This window comes from Oncorhynchus tshawytscha, linkage group LG12, assembly GCF_018296145.1.
Source record: "Oncorhynchus tshawytscha isolate Ot180627B linkage group LG12, Otsh_v2.0, whole genome shotgun sequence".
Lineage (NCBI taxonomy): Eukaryota > Metazoa > Chordata > Actinopteri > Salmoniformes > Salmonidae > Oncorhynchus > Oncorhynchus tshawytscha.
The window spans coordinates 31,544,686-31,571,930 of NC_056440.1; the positions used below are offsets into that span (position 1 = coordinate 31,544,686).

Consider the following 27,245-nt stretch of genomic DNA (forward strand, 5'->3'; position numbering starts at 1 on the left):
TATAGCCACCGAAAAACGAGGGGATAAATTTATCACTCACCCACCCCCCCTTAGCAGTTGGCTAGCTAACGTAAGGCTCCGTGTTTTAGCTTCCTACATAAATAGATACGCTAGCCTATTAGCCACGTTATGACTGATTTGTGATATTTGCTCATGTTAGTTTGATTCTATTGACATTCACAGGTTTAGTTACATTCGTCCGTCCGTTTTTGTCCAAAATATCGAGTCATTGAAACTGAATCAGTGCATAGGGAATGGAGGCAGCAAACAATGTACCAGGCACGCTGTGATTTACAACCAGATGGCAATATTTTTTGGGACTACCAAGAAATGTAGTGATGAATTATATGAAAAATGCATTGAACTGCATCAATCCGTTCGACCAACATTGCCTTAGTGTACATGGAATGTTGAGTCAAATAGAACCCGTTTTTAAAACCTCTTATAAAGTTGGTTTTGTAGCATAAACTGGGAATTGTGTCTTTTTTACTGATATTATGATTGTCTGTTTGTTATCTACAAAGTAGTTAAAACGCTGTCAGTTCCACTTGAACTACGAATAAAGAAATGTTTTGATGAGGTTTGATGCTATGCTGAATTATATTATTTACATCCTCAATAGGCCTTAATGGCACCACTCTCTGCTACAACATGACTAAGGCCTATCCGATCTAATTTGTATTGGCCTATGTAATGGTGATGAGCGATCTCAAATCATCTCAATGTTGACAAAGCCATACACAGCCAGGTGGATGTTTTTTCTTGTCTTGTTGATGATCTAGTCTGGATCCTTATTGTTTGTTGATATTAGGTTAGTTGTACTACTGCACTATCACTGTACAACTGCACTATGAAAAAAAAGCAGTATTTGTACAAGGTCTTTCAAAAGATCATAGAAGTGCTGCACTGCACACTGCCCTAACCCATCTGGACAAGAGGAATACCTATGTGAGAATGCTGTTCATCGACTACAGCTCGGCATTCAACACCATAGTACCCTCCAAGCTCGTCATCAAGCTCGAGACCCTGGGTCTCGACCCCGCCCTGTGCAACTGAGTTCTGGACTTCCTGACGGGCCGCCCCCAGGTGGTGAGGGTAGGCAACAACATCTCCTCCCCGCTGATCCTCAACACTGGGGCCCCACAAGGGTGCGTTCTGAGCCCTCTCCTGTACTCCCTGTTCACCCACGACTGCGTGGCCATGCACGCCTCCAACTCAATCATCAAGTTTGCGGACGACACAACAGTGGTAGGCTTGATTACCAACAACGACGAGACGGCCTACAGGGAGGAGGTGAGGGCCCTCGGAGTGTGGTGTCAGGAAAATAACCTCACACTCAACGTCAACAAAACTAAGGAGATGATTGTGGACTTCAGGAAACAGCAGAGGGAACACCCCCATCCACATCGATGGAACAGTAGTGGAGAGGGTAGCAAGTTTTAAGTTCCTCGGCATACACATCACAGACAAACTGAATTGGTCCACTCACACAGACAGCATCGTGAGGAAGGCGCAGCAGCGCCTCTTCAACCTCAGGAGGCTGAAGAAATTCGGCTTGTCACCAAAAGCACTCACAAACTTCTACAGATGCACAATCGAGAGCATCCTGGCGGGCTGTATCACCGCCTGGTATGGCAACTGCACCGCCCTCAACCGTAAGGCTCTCCAGAGGGTAGTGAGGTCTGCACAACGCATCACCGGGGGCAAACTACCTGCCCTCCAGGACACCTACACCACCCGATGCTACAGGAAGGCCATAAAGATCATCAAGGACATCAACCACCCGAGCCACTGCCTGTTCACCCCGCTGTCATCCAGAAGGCGAGGTCAGTACAGGTGCATCAAAGCTGGGACCGAGAGACTGAAAAACAGCTTCTATCTCAAGGCCATCAGACTGTTAAACAGCCACCACTAACATTGAGTGGCTACTGCCAACACACTGTCAATGACACTGACTCTACTCCAGCCACTTTAATAATGGGAATTGATGGGAAATGATGTAAATATATCACTAGCCACTTTAAACAATGCTACCTTATATAATGTTACTTACCCTACATTATTCATCTCATATGCATACGTAGATACTGTACTCTATATCATCGACTGCATCCTTATGTAATACATGTATCACTAGCCACTTTAACTATGCCACTTGGTTTACATACTCATCTCATATGTATATACTGTACTCGATATCATCTACCGTATCTTGCCTATGCTGCTCTGTACCATCACTCATTCATATATCCTTATGTACATATTCTTTATCCCCTTACACTGTGTATAAGACAGTAGTTTTTTTTTTTGGAATTGTTAGTTAGATTACTTGTTCGTTATTACTGCATTGTCGGAACTAGAAGCACAAGCATTTCGCTACACTCGCATTAACATCTGCTAACCATGTGTATGTGACAAATAAAATTTGATTTGATTTGATTTGAAGATAAAGATCATCATAGTGGATATATAACTGTTCCAGATCTACATATTACATTAGTTCTCACAGAACAAAGAGCAGTGATGAAAACGTACCTATTCTATCTTAATCTATGCCGACTCTGACATTGCTCATCCAAATATTTTATACATTCTTAATTCCTTTACTTTAGATTTTTGTGTATTGTTGTGCAATTTTTAGATATTACTTGTTAGATATTACAGCACTGTTGGAGCTAGAAACACAAGCATTTTGCTACACCAGCAATAACATCTGCTAAACACATGTATGTGACCAATACAATTTGATTTGATGGGGAACTGCAAACAATTAAATGGGAAGGATACTTATGAGAAGGGAAGGATGCTTAAGGAAAGAAAAGGATACTGATGTTCAGTTGTGAGGTATTCAGAGGTGTGATGAGCTGAGCCAGTTGAAGCGTGCAGTGAGATCTAGCCTCCAGCAACAAGGATTATCACCATGCAAGTCAGGACAGAGCTCCTCACATTGTTCCTGTTATAGAGGGTAGATAATGCCGAGTACTAGGCTTTGAAAGTATGTCTGCAAGTCATGACAAGGAAGTGTGTGTGCGCGGAGAGAGAGTCAGCGGGAGAGCAAGAGAGCATACTGTGCTTTGTGATTTGTCTCCCACTCGTGTCCTTCGGAAAAGAGGAGGAAGAGGGAACCGTCTCCAGGAAGACACTTAAGTTAACAAACTGAGGAGAATAGAGGGCAGGGCACTCTGCTGACCCAGTTGGCTGCAATATGCCCTGTATAAAGTGACCTTTAACCGTCAGTCTCCTTTGTGATTTAGAAATAAATAATACATGATGTCAAGCCCTTCCTCTCACGCCACCTCCCTCAGTGTGGATGTTGTAATAAACCTGCAGGGGGAAAATTAAACTTACTTCACCCAACACACAGCCTCAAGGAATGAAAAAGAACAGGAATAATGTTAATCATCTCTTTATTTAAAAAGTGAGTTCAGGTTGAGTCCTAAAATCCTAATCATGAATACATGCACATACTGTACACTACCAGTCAAAAGGTTTTGAAAACTGACTCAATCAAGGTTTTTTCTTTATTCTTACTACTTTCTACATTGTAGATTAATAGTGAAGACATCAACACTATGAAATAATACATATGGAATAATGTAGAAACCAAAAAAGTGTTAAACAAATCAAAATATATTTTAGATTCTTCAAAGTAGCCACCCTTTGCCTTGATGGCAGCTTTGCACACTCTTGGCATTCTCACAACCATCTTCATGAGGTAGTCACCTGGAATGCATTTCAATTAACAGGTGTGCCTTCTTAAAAGTACATTTGTGGAATTTCTTTCCTTAATGTGTTTGAGCCAATCAGTTGTGTTGTGACAAGGTGGTGGCGGATACAGAATATAGCCCTATATGGTAAAATACTGTATTATGGCGAGAACAGCTCAAATAAGCAAAGATAAATGACAGTCCATCATTACTTTAAGACATGAAGGTCAGTAAATTTGGAAAATTTCAAGAACTTTGAAAGTTTCTTCAAGTGCAGTCGGGAAAACCATCAAGCTCTATGATGAAACTGGCCCTCATGAGGACCGCCACAGGAAAGGAAGACCCAGAGTTACTTCTGCTTCAGAGGATAAGTTCATTAGAGTTACCAGCCTCAGAAATTGCAGCCCAAATAAATGCTTCACCGAGTTCAAGTAACAGACTCATCTCAACATCAACTGTTCAGAGGAGACTGTGAATCAGGCCATCATGGCCGAATTGCTGCAAAGAAACCACTGTTAAAGGACTCCAATACTAAGAAGATACTTGCTTGGGCCAAGAAACACAAGCAATGGACATTAGACCAGTGGAAATTTGTCATTTGGAGTCCAAATTGAAGATTTTTGGTTCCAACCGCCATGTCTTTGTGAGATGCAGTGTGGATGAATGGATGATCTCCGCATGTTTATTTCCCACTGTGAAGCATGGGGGAGGAGGTGTTATGGTGTGGGGGTTCTTTGCTGGTGACACTGTCTGTGATTTCAGTAGAATTCGAGGCACACTTAACCAGCATGGCTACCACAGCATTCTGCATCGATACGCTATCCCATCTGGTTTGCACTTAGTGGGACTATCATTTGTTTTTCAACAGAACAATGACCCAACACACCTCCAGGCTGTGTAAGGGCTATTTGACCAAGAAGGAGAGTGATGGAGTGCTGCATCAGATGACCTGGCCTCCAAAATCCCCCGATCTCAACCAATTGAGATGGTTTGGGATGAGTCGGACCGCAGAGTGAAGGAAAAGCAGCCAACAAGTGCTCAGCATATGTGGGAACTCCTTCAAGACTGTTGGAAAATCATTGCAGGTGAAGCTGGTTGAGAGAATGACAAGAGTGTGCAAAGCTGTCATCAAGGCAAAGGGTGGCTATTTGAAGAATCTCAAATATAAAATATATTTTGATTTGTTTAACACTTTTTTTGGTTTCTACATGATTCCATATGTGTTATTTCATAGTTTTGATGTCTTCACTATTATTCTACAATGTAGAAAATAGTTTTTTTTAAATAAAGAAAAACCCTTGAATGAAAAGGTGTTCTAAAACTTTTGACCGGTAGTGTACATTTATTAGGATATAATTTAGAGTAAAATGAAGTTCAAAGCAATTGAGGGCCCTTTTTATTAACTGCATTTCCAGTATACAGCCATCACCGAATTTCAGGTGCACCATGAGAATGCACCTGTAAATTCTTTCAATGCATAAAAAAAGTTTACTCTAATTCAAGCATGCTTTTTCACAGCGCAAGAAATACCCGACTACCCATGTACCTTTTATCAGATATGACTTGGGAAAAGGCCAAAGTCTATAAGCTTTTCTTGGCTCTTCATATAATTTTTCTGTCTCCACTTCCTTTATCTTGAGCTTGCTGGGGATTGTCATTTTCTGTTTGTATGTTGGTTCACGTAGTAAGACTGTCTCTCTTTTTGCCCCCGCCTGTCAATTCTCTCAGCAATTTATAATTATGACTCCAGAGGCGAGCAGGAGCTGTCTCTCCAGGTGGGAGACACTGTACATATACTTGAGACATTTGAAGGTGAGCATGAACAGTCTAGCCTCACTCACATACAACAAGCTGTTACACGTTAAGGAACAGTTTGCAACACTCTGGAACTTTGTAAAACATTGAACCAAGGCTGTGCTCAATACCAGACATGCATGGAAAATGATCAGCGATGTTTAATGAAATGCTCTTGAAAGATGGAACAGTCAATATTAGCATCTGGATCGAGTTTGCCCTCTTCTCATCAATCTTATCTTATCTATTGTATGTATCCCTATATCTCTGTCATGTCTCTATATCCATCTATCAATCTCTAATCTCCCCAGGCTGGTACAGAGGGTACACACTACGGGACAAATCACGGAAGGTATGGCAACAACCGTACATCCGTTCATAGTGTTTCATTGAAATGAGAAAATAGTTTGAAGAAGAGGTTTTATGTTTCATCTCACAGGGCATTTTCCCAGCCTCGTACATCCACCTGAAGGAGGCGAAAGTTGAAGGGACAGGGTAAGGTGTCACTCATTTCATGTCATGTTATTAGAAATGCATTGTATTTGGGATATCTGGTTATTTCTTTCCTTCCCTCTTCAGCCAACAGGAAATAGTTATCCCAGGAGACCTGCCACTGGTACTGGAACTCGGTGCCACTCTGAGGGAATGGGCACAAATATGGTACAAGCTATATGTGGTACGTGGTAAATATTAGTTTCTTATCAATCTCCCTACTTGCATTTTATTCACATTACCCTTATACTGTTATCCAACTCTGACATTCACTCTGTTTGGAAAAGTGTGATTATGTAAGTCTGGGTGGCTGTGATGATGAATATGACTGTTTGTTTGACAGAACAACAAGACCACTCTCTTCAGGGGCGTACAGCAGATGGCCTACAGCCTCATCGAGTATCGATCTCAGATAGTGTCAGGAACATTACCCAAGGATGACCTTGTGGAGCTCAGGAAGAAAGTCACAGCTAAGATTGATTATGGAAACCGGTATGAATTGTACTCTAATTCCACTGTGACATAAAACGTGCTTGTAAAGTCATTGTGCTAAGAATATGCCCTTGTAAATCTGTCTAAAACTATATGGGATTCTCTCTGTACAGGATTCTGGGTTTGGACTTGGTGGTGCGAGATGACGCGGGGAACACTCTGGACCCGGACTGCACCAGCACAGTCAGTCTGTTCAGGGCCTTTGAGACTGCATCCCGCAGTATAGATGACAGAATACAGGAGGAGAAGGCATGGGCTAGCTGTTGTTTTTCTCTCTCATTTGTCTCTCTGACTAATACTGGTTGCCCTGCCAGTGCATTGTGTGTTCGCTCATATAGTGTCTGTGCTCCTCTGTAGACCCGGCTGCAGAACCTGGAGATGAGGCGCCAGTCCCTGTTCAGCACGGTGCACACCTACAGTCTCTTCGTGAACCTCAAGAACTTTGTGTGTAATATCGGGGAGGATGCAGAGCTGCTTATGTCACTCTATGACCCTGACCAGTCTGAGTTCATCAGGTCAGATATCAATGTATTCAATTCATTGCATTATAGTAAACCAGATAACATCACGGCCAATACCATTTTCTGACACCATAAAGAAGCTTTTGTCCCGTAATCATGTGTATTCCATGTCGCATATATGCAGATATTGCATAACATATCACCCTTTTGATATATTTGTGTATCTTGTCAAACACCGAAAAAGGGTTGTTACAGAGTGGCTATAGTGAGGTAAGTGAGTTGGGATTCCTGATTTGTTTATGTCTGCAGTGAGAACTTCCTGGTGCGCTGGGACAGCATGGGCATGCCCAAAGAGATTGAGAAACTCAACAACCTGCCTGCCCTTTTCACGGTAACAGATGAAACCCTCCCTTCTACTTTCTGTCTTTTTTCTCTGTTGTAAATGTAATAAACTAGTAGCCATGTGGCCTGACAGATGGGCAGTGACAGTCCTTGGATGGGGCATGCTATGCCATGCCATTTATTTCCTCAGACAGGCTCTGAACTGCTCACATTAAGCTTTATGTAAGCAGATTTGCATAAGATATTGAATATTTTCTGCCAAGAAACTTTGATTGTACTTGCATTATGTAGTTCTTATCTTTGCATTAACATTCTCTCCTCCAATCTGGTCAGGATCTGAGCAGCAGTGACCTGATTAGGCCACGTCTCTTCCTCGTCTGTCAGATTATCAGAGTGGGCAGCATGGAGCTCAAGGAGGGCAAGAAACACACTGGAGGGTTAAGGAGACCATTTGGTGTGGCTGGTGAGATGTCTTTTAATGCTTCACTATATTTGTTTGCTCACATTCACACATTCAATTCAATGGAATTCAATTCATCTGAGATCAGAACACTTCCCATACTCCGAGTTTGAGCGAATGGGTAAATTGACAGCCTAAATAAAAAGTTACTGTAGGAATCCCTGTCCTTGATAAAAGCCAGACACACCCTAAGCACACCTGCACCTGCTTACCTTCCTGACCCCTAAAACACTTCCAGGTTGTGTGCCTCGCCAAAGAAGTCAGGGAAAAGTTTTTAACAGCCCTCTTTGTTTTGAGTGAAGGATTACATTTCTGTGTTGGATGAGAAATGGTTTCCTCGGGTGTCACAACAAATGGACTGAACCCAGAATCATTGGGAACAATAGAGAGCTCTCATTTCCCTCAGCTATTTCCTAAGAAATGACACATTTTAAGAGAAAGAGGAATGCCGACTGAACCATCTATTGCAACACAAAGCTCAATGTCACGCAGACCGGCCTGCTGGAATCCTACCTATGCTGTTTTTGTGGAATTCTATTGTTCTCATTGCTTCTCTGGTACATTGCAACAGGTGTGTGAGGGCCCTATAACTAGTTTTCAAACACAAACGACATTGTGGCTCTACTCTGTAGTTTACTTAATCAGAGTGAAAGACCTCTGCTGTAAAATAGCTCGAGCTGGGAAATCAAATACCAAAGATATTAAAGTGAGGCCATGCTTGCAGCAGCAGTGGCAATAACTAGATAATTGAATTGATATCAGCTTATTATATTAGCCATGGCCCCCTATCACCACAGCATTCACAACGTCATCGTCTCTGTCCACAGTGATGGACATCACAGATATCGCCCATGGAAAAGCAGACGATGAGGAGAAGCAGCATTTCATCCCCTTTCAGCAGTGAGTGTTTTAAAATCTCCAACAGCCTCTGCTCATTTTCACCCTGTGTTAGTGGTCCCCACTCCCCAGTCCATTTGAAATCAACCTGCTCTTATACCATTATAGTCAAATGGCTTGAACTCTGTTAGGATACAGCATTATGCTTTCTATTGCTATAACATACTGTAGATCAAGTCTAAGTTTGTTGTGCAGTGTTAACAAAAATGCAACTGGAGACTGTTTACCATTCCTTCTTGGTCACATGCACTTTTATATTTTGTGGATTTTCACCTCCAGTATCTTAATATGCTTTTCATTGCTCTATGTTTGTGATCAATCCACGTGTCAGTCCCACTTTTACAATCTATTTCTCCCCCTCTCCTATTCCTTCCCATTTCTCTCAGGATAGCTATGGAGACCTACATCCGTCAGAGGCAGCTCATCATTTCTCCTCTCCTCCCATCCCGGGTCATTGGAGAGAACGAGCCTCTCACCGCCGTCTTCAACAAAGTCATTAACACCCGGGAGGTCAACCACAAGGGCCAGGGTAAAGAGAGACCCTCACTGACATGATGTGGCAACAACTCACCAGTTTGCCCAGAATATAGCAGAGTAGAACAGAATATGAAATACAAAGGAATATAACTCGGAAGGGGCTTTTGAAATGTGGGTCTCGGTTCTAAATAGGACCATTACAGGTTGTGTGTATCGATTCTGAACATTCTGTTACTATGTCTGTCTTACTAACTTTGTCTTCATTGACCGGCCCTGTTGGGTTCTCAGGACTGTTTGTGACACTGAAGCTGCTTCCTGGTGACCTGTCCCAGGTCAGGAAGGACTACCCTCACTTTGTTGATCGCACCACCGCCATCGTCAGAAAGATGGGCTTCCCTGAGATCATCCTCCCAGGTGCCATAAGTTTACATTTTCATCTTTTGTGGCTGAATTGTCTGATACAATGGGTTGCATACTTTGTAGCTGCCTTTACAGCAGTGACAGGCAATAGATCATTGTTTAGTATTAACCAACTAATTCTCCTCTAGGGTATGTGAGGAACGATATCTATGTCACCTTGCTGCAGGGGGAGTTTGACCGTGGTAAAAAAACATCACCCAAAAATGTTGAGGTGATGTTGAGTGTTCTAGATAACGATGGCAATCTCATGGAGGTAAGGGTGCCGTCCTAACATTTATACATGCTTCCACCTTTCTTTAACAATTTTATTGCATGTCGGTCATGTAGGTGGGTTGACTGTAAGACAACATTGTAGTTCAAGGTTTATTATAAAATTACCCCAATTAATGTTTACATGGGGATGTATAAAATGTTCTTATCTGCAAAAAAAGTATCCCATGTTTGACTGAATCTCATTCCATCCCCTTGAATAGAAAGCAATATTTCCTGGAGCTGGATATGATGGGATCACAGAATACAAGTCTGTAATTTACTACCAGGTCAAGCAGCCGAGCTGGAATGAAACAGTCAAGGTACAGTTCACTTACCAGCATCCCAGGTGTTTCTGTCAGGACTCTCCTCATGGTGGCTCAAGTTCAGAAATTACTTTTCCAAATCAATTTGGCTCTATAACAATAAAACCTTTAGAGGAGATATTGGCAAGGATTGTTTCACGCATACAAAATGCTAGACAGACACCAGATATGACTTTCTCTATCTATAATCTTGTCATGATACACTCCTCTCCTCATCCTTTTCTTCTCCCCCTACAAGGTGACTATTCCTATTGAAGATGTGGGTCGCTGTCATCTCAGGGTGATGTTTCGACACAGATCATCTCAGGACTGTGAGTGCCTCACATTTCTAAAACACTCGACAGCCGGGCAGCCTGCCCTAACCCTCTGGGAGCTGGTCAGCATGAGTATAAATGTGTTCCTCAGAGTTGGTTGATTGGGTCCCCACTGACACGACTGTGTTTCCTTTAGCTAGAGACAAATCAGAGAAGCCGTTTGGCATGGCGTTCGTCCGCCTGATGAAAGGAGACGGAACCACGCTGAGAGACGGCAGACATGACCTCATCGTCTACAAGGTGGGACCAGCACACCAGTCTGTTACTGTCACTAGGGTTGTTAAGGGAGGGTATACTACTGGAAACTTTTGAAGTTTACAAGCAAGCGACCAGAGTTTTGGTATCTTTCAAGGATTTTATGTAATCTATCACAAGACATCTAGTGGCCCTTTTGGTTACTTCAAATTATCACAGGTGTCTGTAATTGTCTCTGGCCCTCTTGTGGCCTTATCACACATGAAATAATTAAATAAGATGATATAAAAAATGTATAACGGCAAAGCTGTAAAACATTCGCCTAAATTTAAACTTAAAATGAAATTTGAATACCATTGGTGTTTAATATGAGGGTTTCAGCCTGATATATTAAGAGCGTTGGGCCAGTAACTGAAAGGTCGATGGTTCGAATCCTCGAGCTGGCAAGGTGGAAAAATCTGCCGTTCTGCCCTTGAGCAAGGCAGTTAACCCTAACAACAAGTGCTGCCCGGGCGACCATGATGTGGATGTTGATTAAGGCAGCCCCCCGCCCCTCTCTGATTCAGAGGGGTTGGGTTAAATGCAGAAGACACATTTCAGTTGAAGGCATTCAGTTGTGCAACTGACTAGGTATCCCCTTTCCATATAAAGATTTCAGTAACATTGGTAAATTACCAGTAGCTTTGCAACCCTAACTTTCACAGACCCTGTATGATGTAGACATCTTGGTGGAACCAGAATGTTCTGATACATTTGACTACAGTTGGAGATCTTTCTTTCCCTGTAGGGATTATTTTTCATTATCGATTAAATAGTGAAGTAATTATATTTTATATAAAATAAAAAGCTCCCTGGTCAATGAATATCAAATTACATATCAATGAATATGTTTTAGTATTATATATATTTTTTCTCTTAGGTTGACGCAAAGAAGTCTGAGGATGCAAAAACATACCTGACTCTGCCAGGCTCCTGGGCTGAAGTGGAGGAGAAGGAGAGGCAGACAGGGAAAACCTTTAACCATTCAGGAGTCATCCCACTCACCAAGGACAGCTTCCAGATTGGCACTCTCACCTGCTCCACTAAACTCACCCAGAATGGTACTGCTTGTAGGACACAATCATCTCTAATCTATAAGCACCATGGTGGAAATGGATATGAAACAATATATTAAGTATCAAACCGCCTCTAACAAATAGAACCAAACTCTTTCTGCACTTTGGCTCGTAATACAAATCAGAGTGGTGTTGACATACTCATTCAAGTTTATATGAAATCCAAGGGTCAGTAAAAGTGATATGTTGCTGTTCCTCTGCTGTTTTCCAGTGGATCTCCTGGGCCTGTTGAACTGGAGGTCCAACCCTGAAGAGCTGGACCAGAACCTGCAGCGCCTGATGGAGGTTGAGGGGGGGGAAATTGTCAAGGTGAGTCTGACTGCTCCAGAGTTAGCATTCTTAACTGGCTTTACATACAAGGACACCCTAGCCTAATGCATTTGTCTTTTGTGGTCTTAGTTTCTACAGGACACACTTGATGCCCTCTTCAGTATCATGATGGAGACTTCAGAGGAGGAGACTTATGACACGCTGCTGTTTAATGCTCTGGTGAGTTCTGTACTCGTGGGTTACTTACTTGCATTAAATTATCAGGATTAATGGCATCTGTCATTAATATACCAAAAGACAATTGTATATTAGAAATTATTAATGTTACACTATTTTCTAGCAGGATTCTATATTACACTGGTTCCTGACTGTGCTCTGCATTTCTTCTAGGTGTTCATAATCACACTGATTGGAGACATCAAGTTCCAGCACTTTAACCCAGTACTGGAGACATACATCAACAAGCACTTCAGTGCCACTCTGGCTTACATGTGAGTCGAGCTCTCTCCTTTCTCACATTTTCATCTCTATGCCGTTCATTTTTCCTTCCTCCTGTTTTGACACCTCACCACCCATTCAGAATTCATTTATATGTAATTACTGGTGTGCCTGAGTTCCCTATTCCATTTATTTTTCAGGAAGCTTACCAAGGTTCTCAATTACTATGTGGGCCATGCAGATGAGCCTGTCCTAACCGAGAGACTGTACTCAGCCCTCAAAGCCCTCAAGTACCTGTTCAGGTTCATCGTGCAGTCCCGGGTCCTCTACCTCAGGTATCATAGCCGTTACCTTCCTTCCTCATACATACTAGTACATTTGCGAGACAATATTAGTTTGTTTGTGAAATGAGCAATGTCCTTATTTTGTTTACTCAGATTCTATGGGACCAGTGAGGATGCTTTCTTCAACTCCATACGGACACTCTTCCTGTCCTTCAACACACTCATGGACAGACCGCTGGATGAGGGAGTGAAGATAAAGGTGAGTTGGTTTAGGGGAGAGAAACTGGGATTGGCACTTACATGGTACTTCATCTTCTTTAATGCACACTTTGTTAGCATGGCATAGCCTGGTAATGCAACATTTACTGTGTTATTCTGATAATTGTCAGCTGTTCAAACCAGCTTACCCTTTCTATGTTTATGGAAGCCTTATGCTGGCTTCGTGAAAGATAGTTGAAGTCAAGTTTTACTTGATAAACTGCAGAAGAACGTGAATTAAAACACTTTCGAGCTGACTAGAGCTGTAAAACACAGAAGCCTTATCCAGTGATATTTCCCCCGTGTTCTTTTTTAAAGACTTTTGAGACCTTTGTCTTTTTCAGGGGGCGATACTAAAATACCTTCCCACCATCATTAATGACATCAAGAATGTCTTTGATCCTGTGGAGCTCAGGTAACTCCTTGTAATGACTTTTCAACTGTTGAATCTGCAGAAATTATAATTTTTCCTGTATATAAAATGTCCTTGTCTCTTTCTGAATTTCATCCTGTCTCTCTCACTAGTGTTCTTTTGACTAAGTTCATTGAGAGCATCCCTGACTCTCAGCTGGTGCGCCAGAAACTTGGTTGCATGTGTAAGATGGTGGAGAGTGACCTTTTCAAACAGTCAGGTACTGTAGCGCCTCTCTGGCTCAAACATAACTTTAGAATGATCTCTATTTAAAAACAGAACCACAGGATGACACATTTGAATAGGCTCTATTCCTCTTTGACCCCACAGAGTGTCGAGATGTCCTCTTGCCGCTGGTGACAGACCAGCTGAGTGGGCAGCTGGATGACCACTCCAATAAACCAGACCACGAGGCTTGTGTTCAGCTGCTCAGCACTGTGCTGGACAACCTGGACCGCAAGAATGTGGTGAGTGGCTACTGGCTATAGCACACGTCTATCTCTGCCATTAGACACATTGAAATCTGTGACATCCATAACTCTTAACTGGATTGGTTATACATTAATTTTTGATCTGACCTGTTTGTGTCCCAGGGTCCAACCCGGGGTCATGTCCAGCTGATAATGGAGCGGCTGCTTCGCAGGGTCAATCGCACTGTCATCAGCATGAGCAGAACCTCCACTCTCATTGTAAGACTCATACTCAGTACTCTGACAGTTCTTCATCTAACTCAAAAGAAAACGTCAAGTTATTTTCAATTGTTCATTTGTAAATTATTTATTTTAAGTTTCCATGTACAAGGCACAGTCCTGAAAAGCTGCTTCTATGCATCTTATAAATAACTTAGTCGGCACTTATAAGCATACAACAATGAATGATAGCGTATAATTAGCTTCAAAGCATAAAACATGTTATATGTGGGAACCTAAAGTAGTTTTACAACTAAGGTGACTGATTCTCTGTTATCTCAATGGCAGGGTCATTACCTAGCCTGCATGACCGCCATCTTGAAGCAGATGGATGACATGCACTACGCCCACTACATCAGCACCTTCAAGACCAGACAAGACATCATTGTAAGTGGGCCGGCACACCTCCCCTGCCCTGGGCATAACTCTTCCTGAATCATCCAGTCGATAGCTGGCATTCAACCACTGGTGCTTGTAACTGCTCCTGAAGTGATTATTGTTTATAGACATTTCATGGGACTGACTTGGAACATTGTGAGGATCTCCCTGTCCTTGCATCTTTACTGAACTGTGTGGGTCTAATATGAGAAATGCAAGGGGACTGCTGTGCATAGTTCAGCATGTTACTAATCGGTCAGAAACAGAACCCCACATGTTTGTGCAGACATGAGATGCATACATCTAGGTACTTCCACTACAGGCAAGGTAACTGTTCTCTCCCTGGCCCACTACAGGACTTCCTGATGGAGACATTCATCATGTTTAAGGACCTGATGGGGAACGTTTTCCCCTCTGACTGGATGACCATGAACCTCCTGCAGATTGGTGTGTTTCTGCGGGCCATCAACCAGTACTCTGAGGTCCTCAACATGTACTTCATGGACCAGACCCACTTTGAGCTTCAGGTGGGTCTCCAGTCGCCACCTTCTGATGCGGTGGACAAAATACATCCGTGTCTCTCTGCTAATGTAAACTTATTTAGGTCAATCATTGTCCCAATGTCTGTGTAAAAACTATCATATTTTATTTTTAGCTCTGGAACAACTACTTCCACTTGACTGTTGCATTCCTTACCCACAAGTCATTGCAACTGGAATCCTTCTCTCAAGAAAAACGGAATAAAATACTGAACAAGTATGGGTTTTTTCTCCTTTTTTCAATTAGTTTAAATACAAATTCCCTTAAACTATTAATACAAAATCAACATTTCCACAGAGAACTGAATTTTATGTATAAGAAATAGTGCTGTAAGTTCGTGTGCATATGCTCTACAGTATATAGTATAATTCTATGTTGTGGTTACAGGTATGGAGACATGAGGAAGAGCATTGGCTTTAAGATCCGAGATATGTGGTATAATCTTGGTAAGTACTGTCCGGGGGTTGTTATCTCTGTAAGATAGAAATTCAACAAATAAAGACATCTATATAATGGCCTGTTCAGTGGCAAAAGGTTTTGAGGACAATGTTTTATTGCCTAGTTTCATGGTGGTGGCCTGCTTTTTGTTTACCGCTTTATGAGTTTACTGTCCTGTTGTTTGCATGAAAATGGAGAGCCACTTACTGCCCTTTCAAATGATGTTGCTTCTGACTTTATGCATCCCTCAGGCCCCCACAAGATGAAGTTCATCCCGGCCATGGTGGGGCCCATCCTAAAGGCTACCCTGGTGCCTGAGCCAGAGCTGAGGAAAGCCACCATCCCCATCTTCTTTGACATGATGCAGTGTGAGCACAACTTCACTCCCAGCCGCACCTTTAACATGGTGAGATAGCTGCCCACGGTAGTGCTTCCTGCCTGGCTTTACAGTATCACTGTACACAGAGGTTCCCAGCTGTATTTGGCTGAGCAGATTTTTTTGTTGTCTTTCTGTACCTGTAGTTTGAGAATGAACTGATCACCAAGTTGGATCAGGAGGTAGAGGGAGGCCGTGGGGATGAACAGTACAAAATCCTGCTGGAGAAAACGTAAGCACCCTGACAATAAACCTGCCAATCATTCAGAGGCTAATTCCTTTTTCTTATTAGTCATACCTCATGATTTCATAGTCGAGACCTAAATATGGACTATATAACTCCCTTATTCATTGACATTTTGCATTGTTGGTATTGTGTAGACTACTGGAGCACTGCCGGAGGCACAGATACCTGTCTCAGTCAGGGGAGGAGCTGGCTCTGCTGCTCAGCAGTCTGCTGGAGAAGCTACTGGCCTACCGCACCATCACACATGACGAGAGCCCTGAGCTCCGCATGAGCTGCACCGTTAATGTCCTGGTATGCCCTTACAGTACATCACTAAGAGACAGGAGAGCCTACCAGGTGCTAACTAACACCTCGGACTGGTTTATGTGGAACTCAAACTCTAATCAGAAAGATTGAGCCACACTCGCCACCTCAGAAGAATATTATATCAAGATGTTATGTTTCTACATTGAACCAATTGATTTTAACCCAAGAAATATTATCAAACAATTGTACAGAAGCTGAGTTTTGCCGCTGTTTTTATTCTGGTTGTGACAGAACTTCTACAAGGAGAAGAAGCGGGAAGACATTTACATTCGGTGAGACCGATGATTCAATGTATACTCTTCTTTGGATCCCATTTTGTTAGCTATCACTCTGGAGAAACAGGAAACGGTCTCTGCACACTTCCAGTCAGATGCAAATTTATTTGAATTATAGCTGAGCTTTCGGGTCAGCCGACCTTCTTCAGAGCAAGGTCGACTGACCGAAAGCTCAGCTATAATTCAAATAAATGTACATCTGACTGGAAGTGTGCGGAGACTATTTTTTCTTTGTTTCTCCAGTTTTGCATTTTACCTCCAGCACCTTTTACAAATCAGCTTTGGGTATGCGGTAGATTCTACCTACTATCTGTTAGATATCACTCTAAAATACTGACCTCGTCCTCAGGTATCTGTACAAGCTAAGGGATTTGCATCTTGTCTGTGAGAACTACACGGAGGCAGCATACACCCTGTTACTTCACGCCGAACTCCTCGAGGTCTCAGTCAAATTAACATTCAATTCGACTTTCAATGAAAACAACCGTCTTTGGCTTATTTCCCTAAAATGCCAGTTAACATACTATGACATACATTACTAGAAAACTAAATGCACTTTGTGTATTGTATATATTGCCCTCCTCAGTGGTCTGACAAGCCCTGTGCCCCACATCTGATCCCCGGTCATGGCAAACATGTCTGGACCCAGCAGGAGCTCAAAGAGAGACTCTTCCAGGAGATCATCTGTAACCTGGACAAGGGCAAAGTGAGTTCCCACCCTCACCCAGTGACCCGATTAGGAAGCATGATGTACATATGTGGTCAAATATATTGTCACCCTTCCACTTTGCAATGGAGCAGAATGTTCTGTTTTCTCTTTTCAAAAATTGTTGAATGGCTATTTTTACCTTGTAATGTAGATAATGTTGGGACTTTTTATGAAATGTTTTGGTTCTGTGCTGTTGTGAATCAAACAAATACATGTATGAACAACAAAAGTTTTTTTCAATTTCAACTTTTTTTCAATTTCAACTTATTCGAGAAATTGGGAATCGTGCAAGGGTGCCAGTATATTTCACAGCATATGTAGTCAGAGATCATATGCTACTTACCCCTGAACATACCATATGAGCTACTGTCAGAAATATCTGTGTCTGTTTCATTTGCTGCAAAAGAAGCTGAGGGCCATATTCAATCAAACATGGGTACCAGATTTCTGGGTTAGGCTAAACATTTATCCTGTTCACCACAGTACATCAACGATGAAACCTGCTGTTAGGGTTTGATTGAAAAGAGGTGTTAGTGATGGACAGATGGTGATGTCTAAACCATGTTCACATCTCGTGTCTTTTTACCAACTGCTGCATTTATCTGTTCAGATGTGGGAGAAAGCCATTGAGATGGGTAAACAGCTGGCAAAGATGCACGAGAACCAGATGTTCGACTTCATGGAACTGAGCCAGCTGCTGGTAAGAGGACTTTTCATTTGCTATCGTGTTTTTTAGTCTGAGATTTAATCAAAATATTGTCACTACTAAATAGAAATTGTCCCTAAAACATGCAAACAGTAAAACCAAAAATGATTATCCTCTTAGTTTTTACATGTAAAAAAATAATGCTTGTGAAGGTTCCACTTACAATGCCAGAAAGGGATAGCCCACTGCAAATTTAGTGTGAGGCCTTTTCAATAGGACTAGTTAAACTGCTGTACTAACAGGCTTTTCAGTGCCCACAAAGACTAGGAGTTAATTATGCCAATAAATTGTTCACGATACATTGTCAATGGCTAGGACGACCATGTCTTGTCTAAGACAGAAAGTCATTTCAGCTAGCTCAATCCAAATGACAGTGATAGTTGAAGAAAAAAACAACCCATTACTGCAGAAACAATTTGAGGAAATGAGGAAGATATCAGAGTTGCTGCCACACTTGTGTCAAACCTTTTTATCCAATAGTCCCACTCATGCATGCATACAGACATACTGGCATCTGCCATTCGGAAGTAACATTCAGTTAATTATGCAGTGATACTCTATTGGAAGTCATGTTTTTGTAAATACTGTGTCATCGTGGTATTCAACAGTCCTTATCTGCAGTGGAGTTGTACAAAAATGTTGTTTTGCTACACTGCTATGAATCTATGTTCATTATGGATCCTCCATTTTTGACACTTAACTAAGTTAAGTGCACAGGGAACTGGTTAGCTTCTACAGTATTTCCTGTGGTATGTTATCTTTGTTCCTGATTGTGGCTCTGTTAATTTAGCTCATTGTCACTACAGCCTCTATACTCTCCCTACTGTTGTACACAGAAACAGCAAGCCCAGTTCTATGAGAATATAATGCATGCCATGCGGCCTCAGCCAGAATACTTTGCTGTGGGATACTATGGCCTTGGATTCCCCACTTTCCTCAGGGTAAGATTATTACGTATTTTCAGAAATCCAGCCTCAATAGCACATTTCAAGTTCTCTCATTCGCCTGAGATATTTATATTTATGTGCCTTTTATTCATTTTACTTATGGAACTCTTGAACACGTTTGATTGAACACGTTCCATGATCTTGTCAGGTTCCGGTTAGAATAGCCTTCATTTGGCAGACGCACGTCTATTTCTACAGTGCAGTGGCACGTCCCTGTCGACCACAGTCCATCTTTGACATCTTCTGTAGCATGTCATTCAATAACAATGTTTGAATTAAATCCTATCGTTCACATTTAATTTGCTACCGTATATGGAGGCTCACCATGTCTGTGAACGGATTTGCTCATACAGAACAAAGTGTTCATCTACCGTGGTAAGGAGTACGAGTGGCTGGAGGACTTCAGTCTCAAGCTGCTGTCGCAGTTCCCCAACGCAGCCAGGATGACCAGCACAGCGCCCCCTGGGGACAACATCTGTAACTCCCAAGGACAGCGTATCCTTTAGGCCTGTTGCAGCATGCCCTCACGCTCCCAGCTATGAATGCTATTTAAATGTTAATTGGTGTTAATGCCTCTAGTCAGGACATTATTCAGTTGATGTATTTCCCATTTCAAGGTAAGTCTTATTATACCTTTCTCAAGGACAATTTTGAGCCAGTAATCCACTGGCCCCCGTCTCTGTTTCCCCCTACAGCACTAAAAAGGTTTTCGTTTTTTAATAATACACAGTCCTATCCTTACCTGCTCTTCACAGATATCCAGTGTTTTACAGTCAAGCCAGTCCTTACTGTTCCCGCCCAGTTCAAAGACAAGGGGGTTCCTGAGCAGATCCTGAAGTAAGGAACACAACAGCTTGTGGTTGAATACATTTTCTTAGTTCTTACTCATGCAACTCATTTGTTTGTCCCTCTTCCTCTCCCAGCTACTACAGAACCAATGAAGTGGACCAGTTTCAGTATTCCAGACCCTTCAGGAAAGGCGCAAAGGACCCCGACAATGAATTTGCAGTGAGTACCTGGCACACAGCTCAGACTCACCATGCTGCAGAGCCCTAACAAAGACAAATTCCTCCATTCAACGCACACAATCTAAACTCAGGAATGTAGCCCTTTTCCAATCAAATGCATTTTTATTTGTCACGTGAAATTCTTACTTTCGAGCCCTTAACCAACAATGTAGTTTAAGAAATAGAGTTAAGAAAATATTTACTAAATGAACAAAATGTTTTTTTTAAAGTAACACAATAAAATAACAGTAACGAGGCTATATAAAGGGGGTACCGAGTCAATATGCGTGTAGGTAGGGATGAAGTAACTATGTATAGATAATAAACAGTGCGTAGCAGCAGTGTAAAAACAAGGGGGGTCAATGTAAATAGTCCGGGTGGCCATTTGATTAATTGTTCAGCAATCTTATGGCCTGGGGGTAGCAGCTGTTAAGGAGCCTTTTGGACCTAGACTCGCTCCGTTACCGCTTGCAGTGCTGTAGCAGAGAGAATAGTCTGATTTAGGTGGCAGGTGACCATTTTTTGGGCCTTCCTCTGACACCGCCTAGTATATAGGTCCTGGATGGCAGGAAGCTTGGCCCCAGTGATGTACTGAGCCGTACGCACTACCTCTCGTTGGTGCAGCTGTTGAACTTTTTGAGGATCTGGGGACCCATGCCAAGTCTTTTCAGTCTCCTGAGGGGGAAAGGTGTTGTTGTGCCCTCTTCATGTCTTGGTGTGTTTGGACTGTGATAGTTTTTGGTGATGTGGACACCAAGGAACTTGAAGCTCTCAACCTGCTCCACTACAGCCCCGTCGATGTGAATGGGGGTGTGTTCGGCCCTCCTTCTCCTGTAGTCCACAATCATCTCCTTTGTCTTGCTCACGTTGAGGGAGAGGTTGTTGTCCTGGCTCGACACTGCCAGGTCTCTGACCTCTTACGTTTCCAGTGATCAGGCCTACCACTGTTGTGTCATTAGCAAACTGTTGGAGTCGTGCTTAGCCACGCAGTCGTGGCTGAACAGGGAATACAGGAGGGGACTAAGCACACACCCCTGAGGGGCCACAGTGTTGAGGATCAGCGTGGCAGATGTGTTGTTGCCTAACCTTACCACCTGGGGGGCGGCCCGTCAGGAAGTTCAGGATCCAGTTGCAGAGGGAGGTGTTTAGTCCCAGAGTCCTTAGCTTTAGTGATGAGCTTTGTGGTCACTGTGGTGTTGAACACTGATCTGTAGTCAATCAACAGCATTCTGACATAGGTGTTCCTTTTTGATTAGCAGTTGAATACAAGAGGTTGTTGCTCAAAACATTTGTGTTGTTGACCATTGTCATATTTTCCGCCTCATGTTACAGACCATGTGGATCGAGAGGACAACTTACATCACAACCTATCACTTCCCAGGGATTCTCAAATGGTTCGAAGTGAAGTCCATCTCTGTTGTAAGTGTCAAATCAAATCAAATCAAATTTATTTATATAGCCCTTCGTACATCAGCTGATATCTCAAAGTGCTGTACAGAAACCCAGCCTAAAACCCCAAACAGCAAGCAATGCAGGTGTAGAAGCACGGTGGCTAGGAAAAACTCCCTAGAAAGGCCAAAACCTAGGAAGAAACCTAGAGAGGAACCAGGCTATGTGGGGTGGCCAGTCCTCTTCTGGCTGTGCCGGGTGGAGATTATAACAGAACATGGCCAAGATGTTCAAATGTTCATAAATGACCAGCATGGTCGAATAATAATAAGGCAGAACAGTTGAAACTGGAGCAGCAGCACAGTCAGGTGGAAGTTGAAACTGGATCAGCAGCATGGCCAGGTGGACTGGGGACAGCAAGGAGTCATCATGTCAGGTAGTCCTGGGGCATGGTCTTAGGGCTCAGGTCAGTTGAAACTGGAACAGCAGCATGGCCAGGTGGACTGGGGACAGCAAGGAGTCATCATGTCAGGTAGTCCTGGGGCATGGTCCTAGGGCTCAGGTCCTCCGAGAGAGAGAAAGAAGGAGAGAATTAGAGAATGCACACTTAGATTCACACAGGACACCGAATAGGACAGGAGAAGTACTCCAGATATAACAAACTGACCCCAGCCCCCTGACACATAAACTACTGCAGCATAAATACTGGAGGCTGTCATCATCATTACTGATAGAAATCACTGTAATACAAACTTACTGGTGTTAATGTGCTGTATGTTTAATCTAAACACTGTTGAGGACTCCCTACCACCCATAGCAAATAGTTCCTACTCACCCAATTTGGTCTTTTACACTTTGATGTCTCCTCACCTCTCCTGGTTTTCCTACTGGTCAGGAGGAGATCAGCCCTCTGCAGAATGCTGTGGAGACCATGGAGATGGCCAATGAGAAGCTCAGTAACCTGGTGCAGCAGCAGGCCTGTGACAGCTCCACGTCCGTCCACCCACTCTCCATGATGCTCAATGGCATTGTTGACCCTGCCGTCATGGGTGGCTACTCCAACTACGAGAAGGTTTCACTTGACTATTACTACCTAGGAGCTTGACTCCTATACAATTTTGTTTAACATTTCATTGAAGATTTGTAACCTGATATTCTTATTTTCTAGGTCACTGTTATTTTAGTTAGTATTTAATGTGGATATGACAACATCTTCATGTCTCAAAATGCTAAACTTGTTTCCACCCCCTTTCTGTCTCTACAGGCATTCTTCACTGACACCTACATGCATGAACACCCAGACGACCTTGAGAGCATTGAGGTCCTCAAACATCTTATTGCCCTCCAGGTAAATTGTAATTCTCTCCTTGTTATTGAACCTGTACTTAGACATACAGTACCTGCTATAAGAACAGAGGCTCCCTCCTCCTCTCCCCTCAGATCCCTCTCCTGGCTGATGGCATCCGAATCCACGGAGAGAAATCCACGGAGCAGCTGAAGCCCTTACACAACCGCCTGCTCACCTGTTTCTCAGACCTGCGGGAGAGAGTGGAGAAGCATTACGGCGTCATAACCCTGGTCAGTTTCCAATGGCAAACTCTTATTTAATGTAAGATTGTGCCAAATTTAGCTATTGGCTCCTCTGCCTCCCTATCAAACTTCCCTCATTCAAAGCAGAGTGTACATTATATTGCTGCAGGACCATAAATCTTGCTTAAGGCACTCTATTGTTGTTAGTGTTTTGCCTGTCATTCCGCTCAGCCCCTGCCAAGTTTCCTGATGATGTTTAATCCCATTTGTGTGTCCCAGCCCTGCTCTCTCACTGAAAGGAAGAAGAGTCGTGTGGGCTCCGTAGTGATGCCCTACATCCTGTCCTCCACCCTGCGCCGCATGTCCACTGTCTCCACCACCTCCTCAGGCCTCTCCAGCGGCTCCACCTCCTCTAATGGACCCTCCCGGCCCTCCTCCCAGGAGTCAGTCCCCCTCCTCCATCCTATCTCCTCCTCCCCCGGAGTCAGTCCCCCTCCTCCTTCCTCCCCGGAGTCAGTCCCTCCACTCTCTCCATCCTCCCTCCCTCTTCCAAGGAGTCAGTCCCCCTCCTCCCTCCCTCCTCCCTTCCTGTGTTTGTCTCCCTCTTGGGCTAGTGTAGTCTGGTGTAGTCTATTTGTGTTGCTATGTTTGTCAGGAATATTTGTCTGTGCTTTCCACATCTCACAGTGTGACATTCTGAAGTGTTGCACATGCCAGTATAACCCTCTAACTGTACACCTCCCCCTTGTCTCTCTCTGTCCTGATATCCATCATCAGTTCACTGTTGTCCCGTGACACTGCCAACGATCGCCGGGCCTCAATGTTGTCCCGCTCTGAGGATGACAACCGGATCAGTCGAAAGAACCGAAAAGAATGGAGTGTGAGCAAGTCACAGGTTTTGGTGGAGAGACAGCCAGACATAGATGAGGTAACTACAACTGTTTTTGGCTCATTCACTAAGGCACAAATGGCTAATACATTCGCAGTAATTACTTGACTGTGATTTCAAGGAGGGCTGTGTCTTTGTACTCTACTCCTTAGCAGACTCTTCCAGAGAAGCCACAGAGACCCAAAAGTCTGCAGTTTGGGGATCGTCGCCTGACCCTATCTCTGTTCCAGGGTGTTTCCTCTCACCTCAGCCTTGACAACCCACTCAGCCCCCTGCCAGCCTCTCCTCAGACTCCTCACAGCTCCAGTATGTAGCTTAGTTACACACAAGGCATACCTACAAAGCAGCCTATCCTACACATCCTTAAAGAGATGCTTACAGCTTCACTCTGCACACAGACATATAGAACCCTGTGCAGGATATCTGACCTCTTGTCCCTGTAGTTCACACACAAATAGTTTTAGCTGTCATGCAGCCTAAAATGTGTGTGTTTTGTCACTCTCTCTCTCTGCAGCATATTCATCTCTCCCCGGTGATAATGATGCCACCACTGACACTCCCGGAACACCCCCACCCATGCCACCAAAGAAACATCCCCATGAGATGTTTGACATCTCCCAAAACTCCCTTGAGGTATATCTTCAATGAAAACATCTATATTTTTAGTAAAATGCACATTGTGAAACAGAATATTTTTAACATTATCATTTTTTTCCCCGGTCTCTCCATAGTTCCACCCTCCTCTGCCTCAGAAAATTGACAGCAAGCCCCCTCCACCTCCTCCTAAAACCAGGAAGTCTATGTTCCCTGGCTCCTACGAGAATAATCCTCAGTGAGGATCCTCCACCCGGACAGCCCCTCTCATCTGGTTCAGAGACCTGCTGCCTGGGAAAAGGGTTTGGTTCACCTTGTGGTACTGTAGCACTTTATTACAGTACTATTTCAGGACCAGTACTTTTACCTGTTATGTACTTCAGAATTACATGTCAACAATTGATATTTCTGATACTTACTACAAGTTATTCCAACAAGCTGGGTACGTGTTGTGTGTGCCCTGTGAATCTCTAAGAAACAGAAGCATAATTGTTTCCATACTAAAGTAATTGAATGGTATGTTGTAAAATGGAGAGTGACAGATGTCTTTGTAAGCCGTGGTGCATTGGGTCACACGCCTTTTCATATTTTGAGGAGAGTCCATTTATAGTCTAGTTTCCTGGGAATGGGGAATTGGATAAAGGTGGATTTAATTCATGATTTGGGAAGTGTATATATTTCTGAAAAAGCAATAATAACAATGACCTTAGCATATTTCCCAAGGGTCTTTGAGATGTTGTTGTATATAGTGTAGTATATATTTTGGGAATATCACTGCAAGGATGAGGAATGACCAAAGCTTCAATTTTGTCTTTTGTCATTATGTGTTGGAATCACACTGGACTATTCATAATTTCCAGTGCCTGTTTTGGGCATTCGTCAAGAAAAGCACAAGCAGTGACTGCATTTTCATGTTTTATTATGTGATATAGCTAGGTGAAAACCTTTTTATTTTAGAATCACTATTGCTGATCAAGAGCAGGGAATTTATGGTCTGTGACTCAGAACTTATTTTCAACAGACTTTGATTCTATGGTTGTTGATTATATAGTCTAAATCTATGGTTGCGACCCTGGATGACTTTTTGGTTCCCTCGACCCAGTCATAGATCATAGGTTGTACATGCGTAGTAGTCCTTTTGGGGGGGAATTGAGATTTGTAATCAAAATGGAACTTTCCCCCAAATACGTTTGTGGACGATAGTCACATTGAATAACCTTGGCTAACTCATAAATACTGAGTAACTATGCATTACATATTTGTGTGATGAAAGCACACTAAGATCGTACCTCAATGATTTCAGAATCTTTAGAGACATGCACTGGAAGGAATTCATGTAAATTAGATTTTTTTAAATTGTATATTTTTGACGTTTTATAAAAAACAAAATACTGTATGTCTTGAACTCATGCTTTCTATACAAATCCGCTTGATATATTTAGCAAGTTGTCATTTTAACACGGTATGGCACAAACTCAATAATCTGTTTAAAGTTGGCAGGTATTTTTTTTCTCCCAAGTCCTGGTGCATTTCATAGTTTCATTTTAATACACTTTTATTGATTGATTGCTGTATTACTTTAACTTATTTTAAAGATTTCCAGTTAATTGGTATGTGTTCATCCAGCAACTTGAGTTGGACAGATAGAGACATGGTCATTTACATCGGTCTACTTTCAACAGTGAACATTTCAACTTGATTTATATATCAATGTATACATTGTCTTTTATTATTCGGTTTCATATAGTTGTTATTTTCAAAACAATGCAATGCTCTCTTTGTCCTCTGAATTGCTCATCTATGCATGTAATCTTTCAGAATTTCAGAAATGACCTTTTCATGTATGTAGTGCAAGAATGAGTCAGTATTTTAGGTTAGACTATTTCCAGGGATCAAAGATATTTTAGAAGGGATCTAACCCTTTTTAAATGAGTTTTTCTAACAATGATCAGAACAGATATTTGTAAAGAGATTTAAAGCTTTATAGTAGCATGAAGAGATGTAATATATATATTTTTTACCAATAAAACTTGTAAATCCGACCAAACAAAAATAAAGAATTGAACAAACTGCTCTGTTGAAGGTATTGTTACAGAAGGCTAGACAACCAGTCTCTGTCCTCAGCAGAATCATTATCCTGTACTCATATCTATTGCCGGTGTCATCCCTTATCTCTTATCAAGGACATATCAGGCACTATTTGGGACTTCATTATATATTTTTTGATGAATAATTATGCAATAATTGAGAGGATAATGAAGGACCTTGACGTCTGGTGAGATGGTATGACAGTGAAATTCTTTTCATTCTGTCACACAAAGCCTAATTTTAATTCTGGTAAATGGTGATGTGGAATGTGAGAATTTATGTCTGGCAGTAATTTCCTTGCGATACCAGAGGTTCTACATGTAATTGTGCTTCAGTCATATTCATGCTTTATTTTTATGTTGTGTATTGAGAAAGAGAACATTCTTCATAGTGGTATTAAATGTATCAAGATCACAACATTGTTTCTTTACGTGGACTGTAGTATAACACAAGACTGTTCCCTATATGTGAAAGCAGTCTGTTTCTGTACAGTAGTGTTGCCTGGGCTGGGGAGGGAGTTTTACTACAAGTGTAATTTATTGCAGTAGGCCCTGTGTGATATGTAGATACTGGTCTTGGTAATCTGGCCTCCTAATGGCCTCTTCCTTCCTGTCAGATACTGGGGGGACAGGATATCACTCTCCCTGAGTCACATGACTAAAGAAGTGATGCTTCCTGGCTGCCCTGTGATATTCGCTCATCCATGGACGAGTTTCACGAGACCTGGTTTTTAT

At 42.5% G+C, this 27,245-nt stretch overlaps 1 protein-coding gene across 2 annotated transcripts in view; it reads left to right on the plus strand.

The window, feature by feature from the left end:
- LOC112262949 (dedicator of cytokinesis protein 5) overlaps window positions 1-26,925 on the plus strand; it is a 34,916-nt gene extending 7,991 nt beyond the window's left edge. Inside the window, exons 2-51 of one of the 2 annotated variants that reach the window (XM_024438849.2) lie at window positions 5,436-5,519; window positions 5,813-5,853; window positions 5,941-5,996; window positions 6,081-6,177; window positions 6,337-6,485; window positions 6,599-6,734; window positions 6,843-7,000; window positions 7,256-7,337; window positions 7,622-7,751; window positions 8,576-8,648; window positions 9,032-9,174; window positions 9,411-9,536; window positions 9,671-9,795; window positions 10,016-10,114; window positions 10,356-10,428; window positions 10,568-10,671; window positions 11,546-11,726; window positions 11,953-12,050; window positions 12,141-12,230; window positions 12,402-12,502; window positions 12,650-12,784; window positions 12,887-12,992; window positions 13,336-13,406; window positions 13,517-13,623; window positions 13,734-13,870; window positions 13,997-14,092; window positions 14,381-14,479; window positions 14,827-14,997; window positions 15,126-15,226; window positions 15,398-15,456; window positions 15,700-15,854; window positions 15,971-16,056; window positions 16,206-16,362; window positions 16,609-16,649; window positions 17,002-17,092; window positions 17,239-17,358; window positions 17,972-18,061; window positions 18,904-19,008; window positions 19,368-19,509; window positions 19,770-19,851; window positions 19,938-20,022; window positions 21,354-21,440; window positions 22,306-22,482; window positions 22,675-22,758; window positions 22,851-22,988; window positions 23,220-23,383; window positions 23,718-23,868; window positions 23,982-24,135; window positions 24,344-24,462; window positions 24,561-26,925. In XM_024438849.2, coding sequence (XP_024294617.1) covers window positions 5,436-5,519; window positions 5,813-5,853; window positions 5,941-5,996; window positions 6,081-6,177; window positions 6,337-6,485; window positions 6,599-6,734; window positions 6,843-7,000; window positions 7,256-7,337; window positions 7,622-7,751; window positions 8,576-8,648; window positions 9,032-9,174; window positions 9,411-9,536; window positions 9,671-9,795; window positions 10,016-10,114; window positions 10,356-10,428; window positions 10,568-10,671; window positions 11,546-11,726; window positions 11,953-12,050; window positions 12,141-12,230; window positions 12,402-12,502; window positions 12,650-12,784; window positions 12,887-12,992; window positions 13,336-13,406; window positions 13,517-13,623; window positions 13,734-13,870; window positions 13,997-14,092; window positions 14,381-14,479; window positions 14,827-14,997; window positions 15,126-15,226; window positions 15,398-15,456; window positions 15,700-15,854; window positions 15,971-16,056; window positions 16,206-16,362; window positions 16,609-16,649; window positions 17,002-17,092; window positions 17,239-17,358; window positions 17,972-18,061; window positions 18,904-19,008; window positions 19,368-19,509; window positions 19,770-19,851; window positions 19,938-20,022; window positions 21,354-21,440; window positions 22,306-22,482; window positions 22,675-22,758; window positions 22,851-22,988; window positions 23,220-23,383; window positions 23,718-23,868; window positions 23,982-24,135; window positions 24,344-24,462; window positions 24,561-24,665 — 5,561 coding nt within the window. In that variant the 3' untranslated portion in view covers window positions 24,666-26,925. The remainder of the gene's footprint in view (window positions 1-5,435; window positions 5,520-5,812; window positions 5,854-5,940; window positions 5,997-6,080; window positions 6,178-6,336; window positions 6,486-6,598; window positions 6,735-6,842; window positions 7,001-7,255; window positions 7,338-7,621; window positions 7,752-8,575; window positions 8,649-9,031; window positions 9,175-9,410; window positions 9,537-9,670; window positions 9,796-10,015; window positions 10,115-10,355; window positions 10,429-10,567; window positions 10,672-11,545; window positions 11,727-11,952; window positions 12,051-12,140; window positions 12,231-12,401; window positions 12,503-12,649; window positions 12,785-12,886; window positions 12,993-13,335; window positions 13,407-13,516; window positions 13,624-13,733; window positions 13,871-13,996; window positions 14,093-14,380; window positions 14,480-14,826; window positions 14,998-15,125; window positions 15,227-15,397; window positions 15,457-15,699; window positions 15,855-15,970; window positions 16,057-16,205; window positions 16,363-16,608; window positions 16,650-17,001; window positions 17,093-17,238; window positions 17,359-17,971; window positions 18,062-18,903; window positions 19,009-19,367; window positions 19,510-19,769; window positions 19,852-19,937; window positions 20,023-21,353; window positions 21,441-22,305; window positions 22,483-22,674; window positions 22,759-22,850; window positions 22,989-23,219; window positions 23,384-23,717; window positions 23,869-23,981; window positions 24,136-24,343; window positions 24,463-24,560) is intronic. The other variant, XM_024438850.2, reaches the window with a different exon arrangement.
- Window positions 26,926-27,245: the final 320 nt, after the last annotated feature.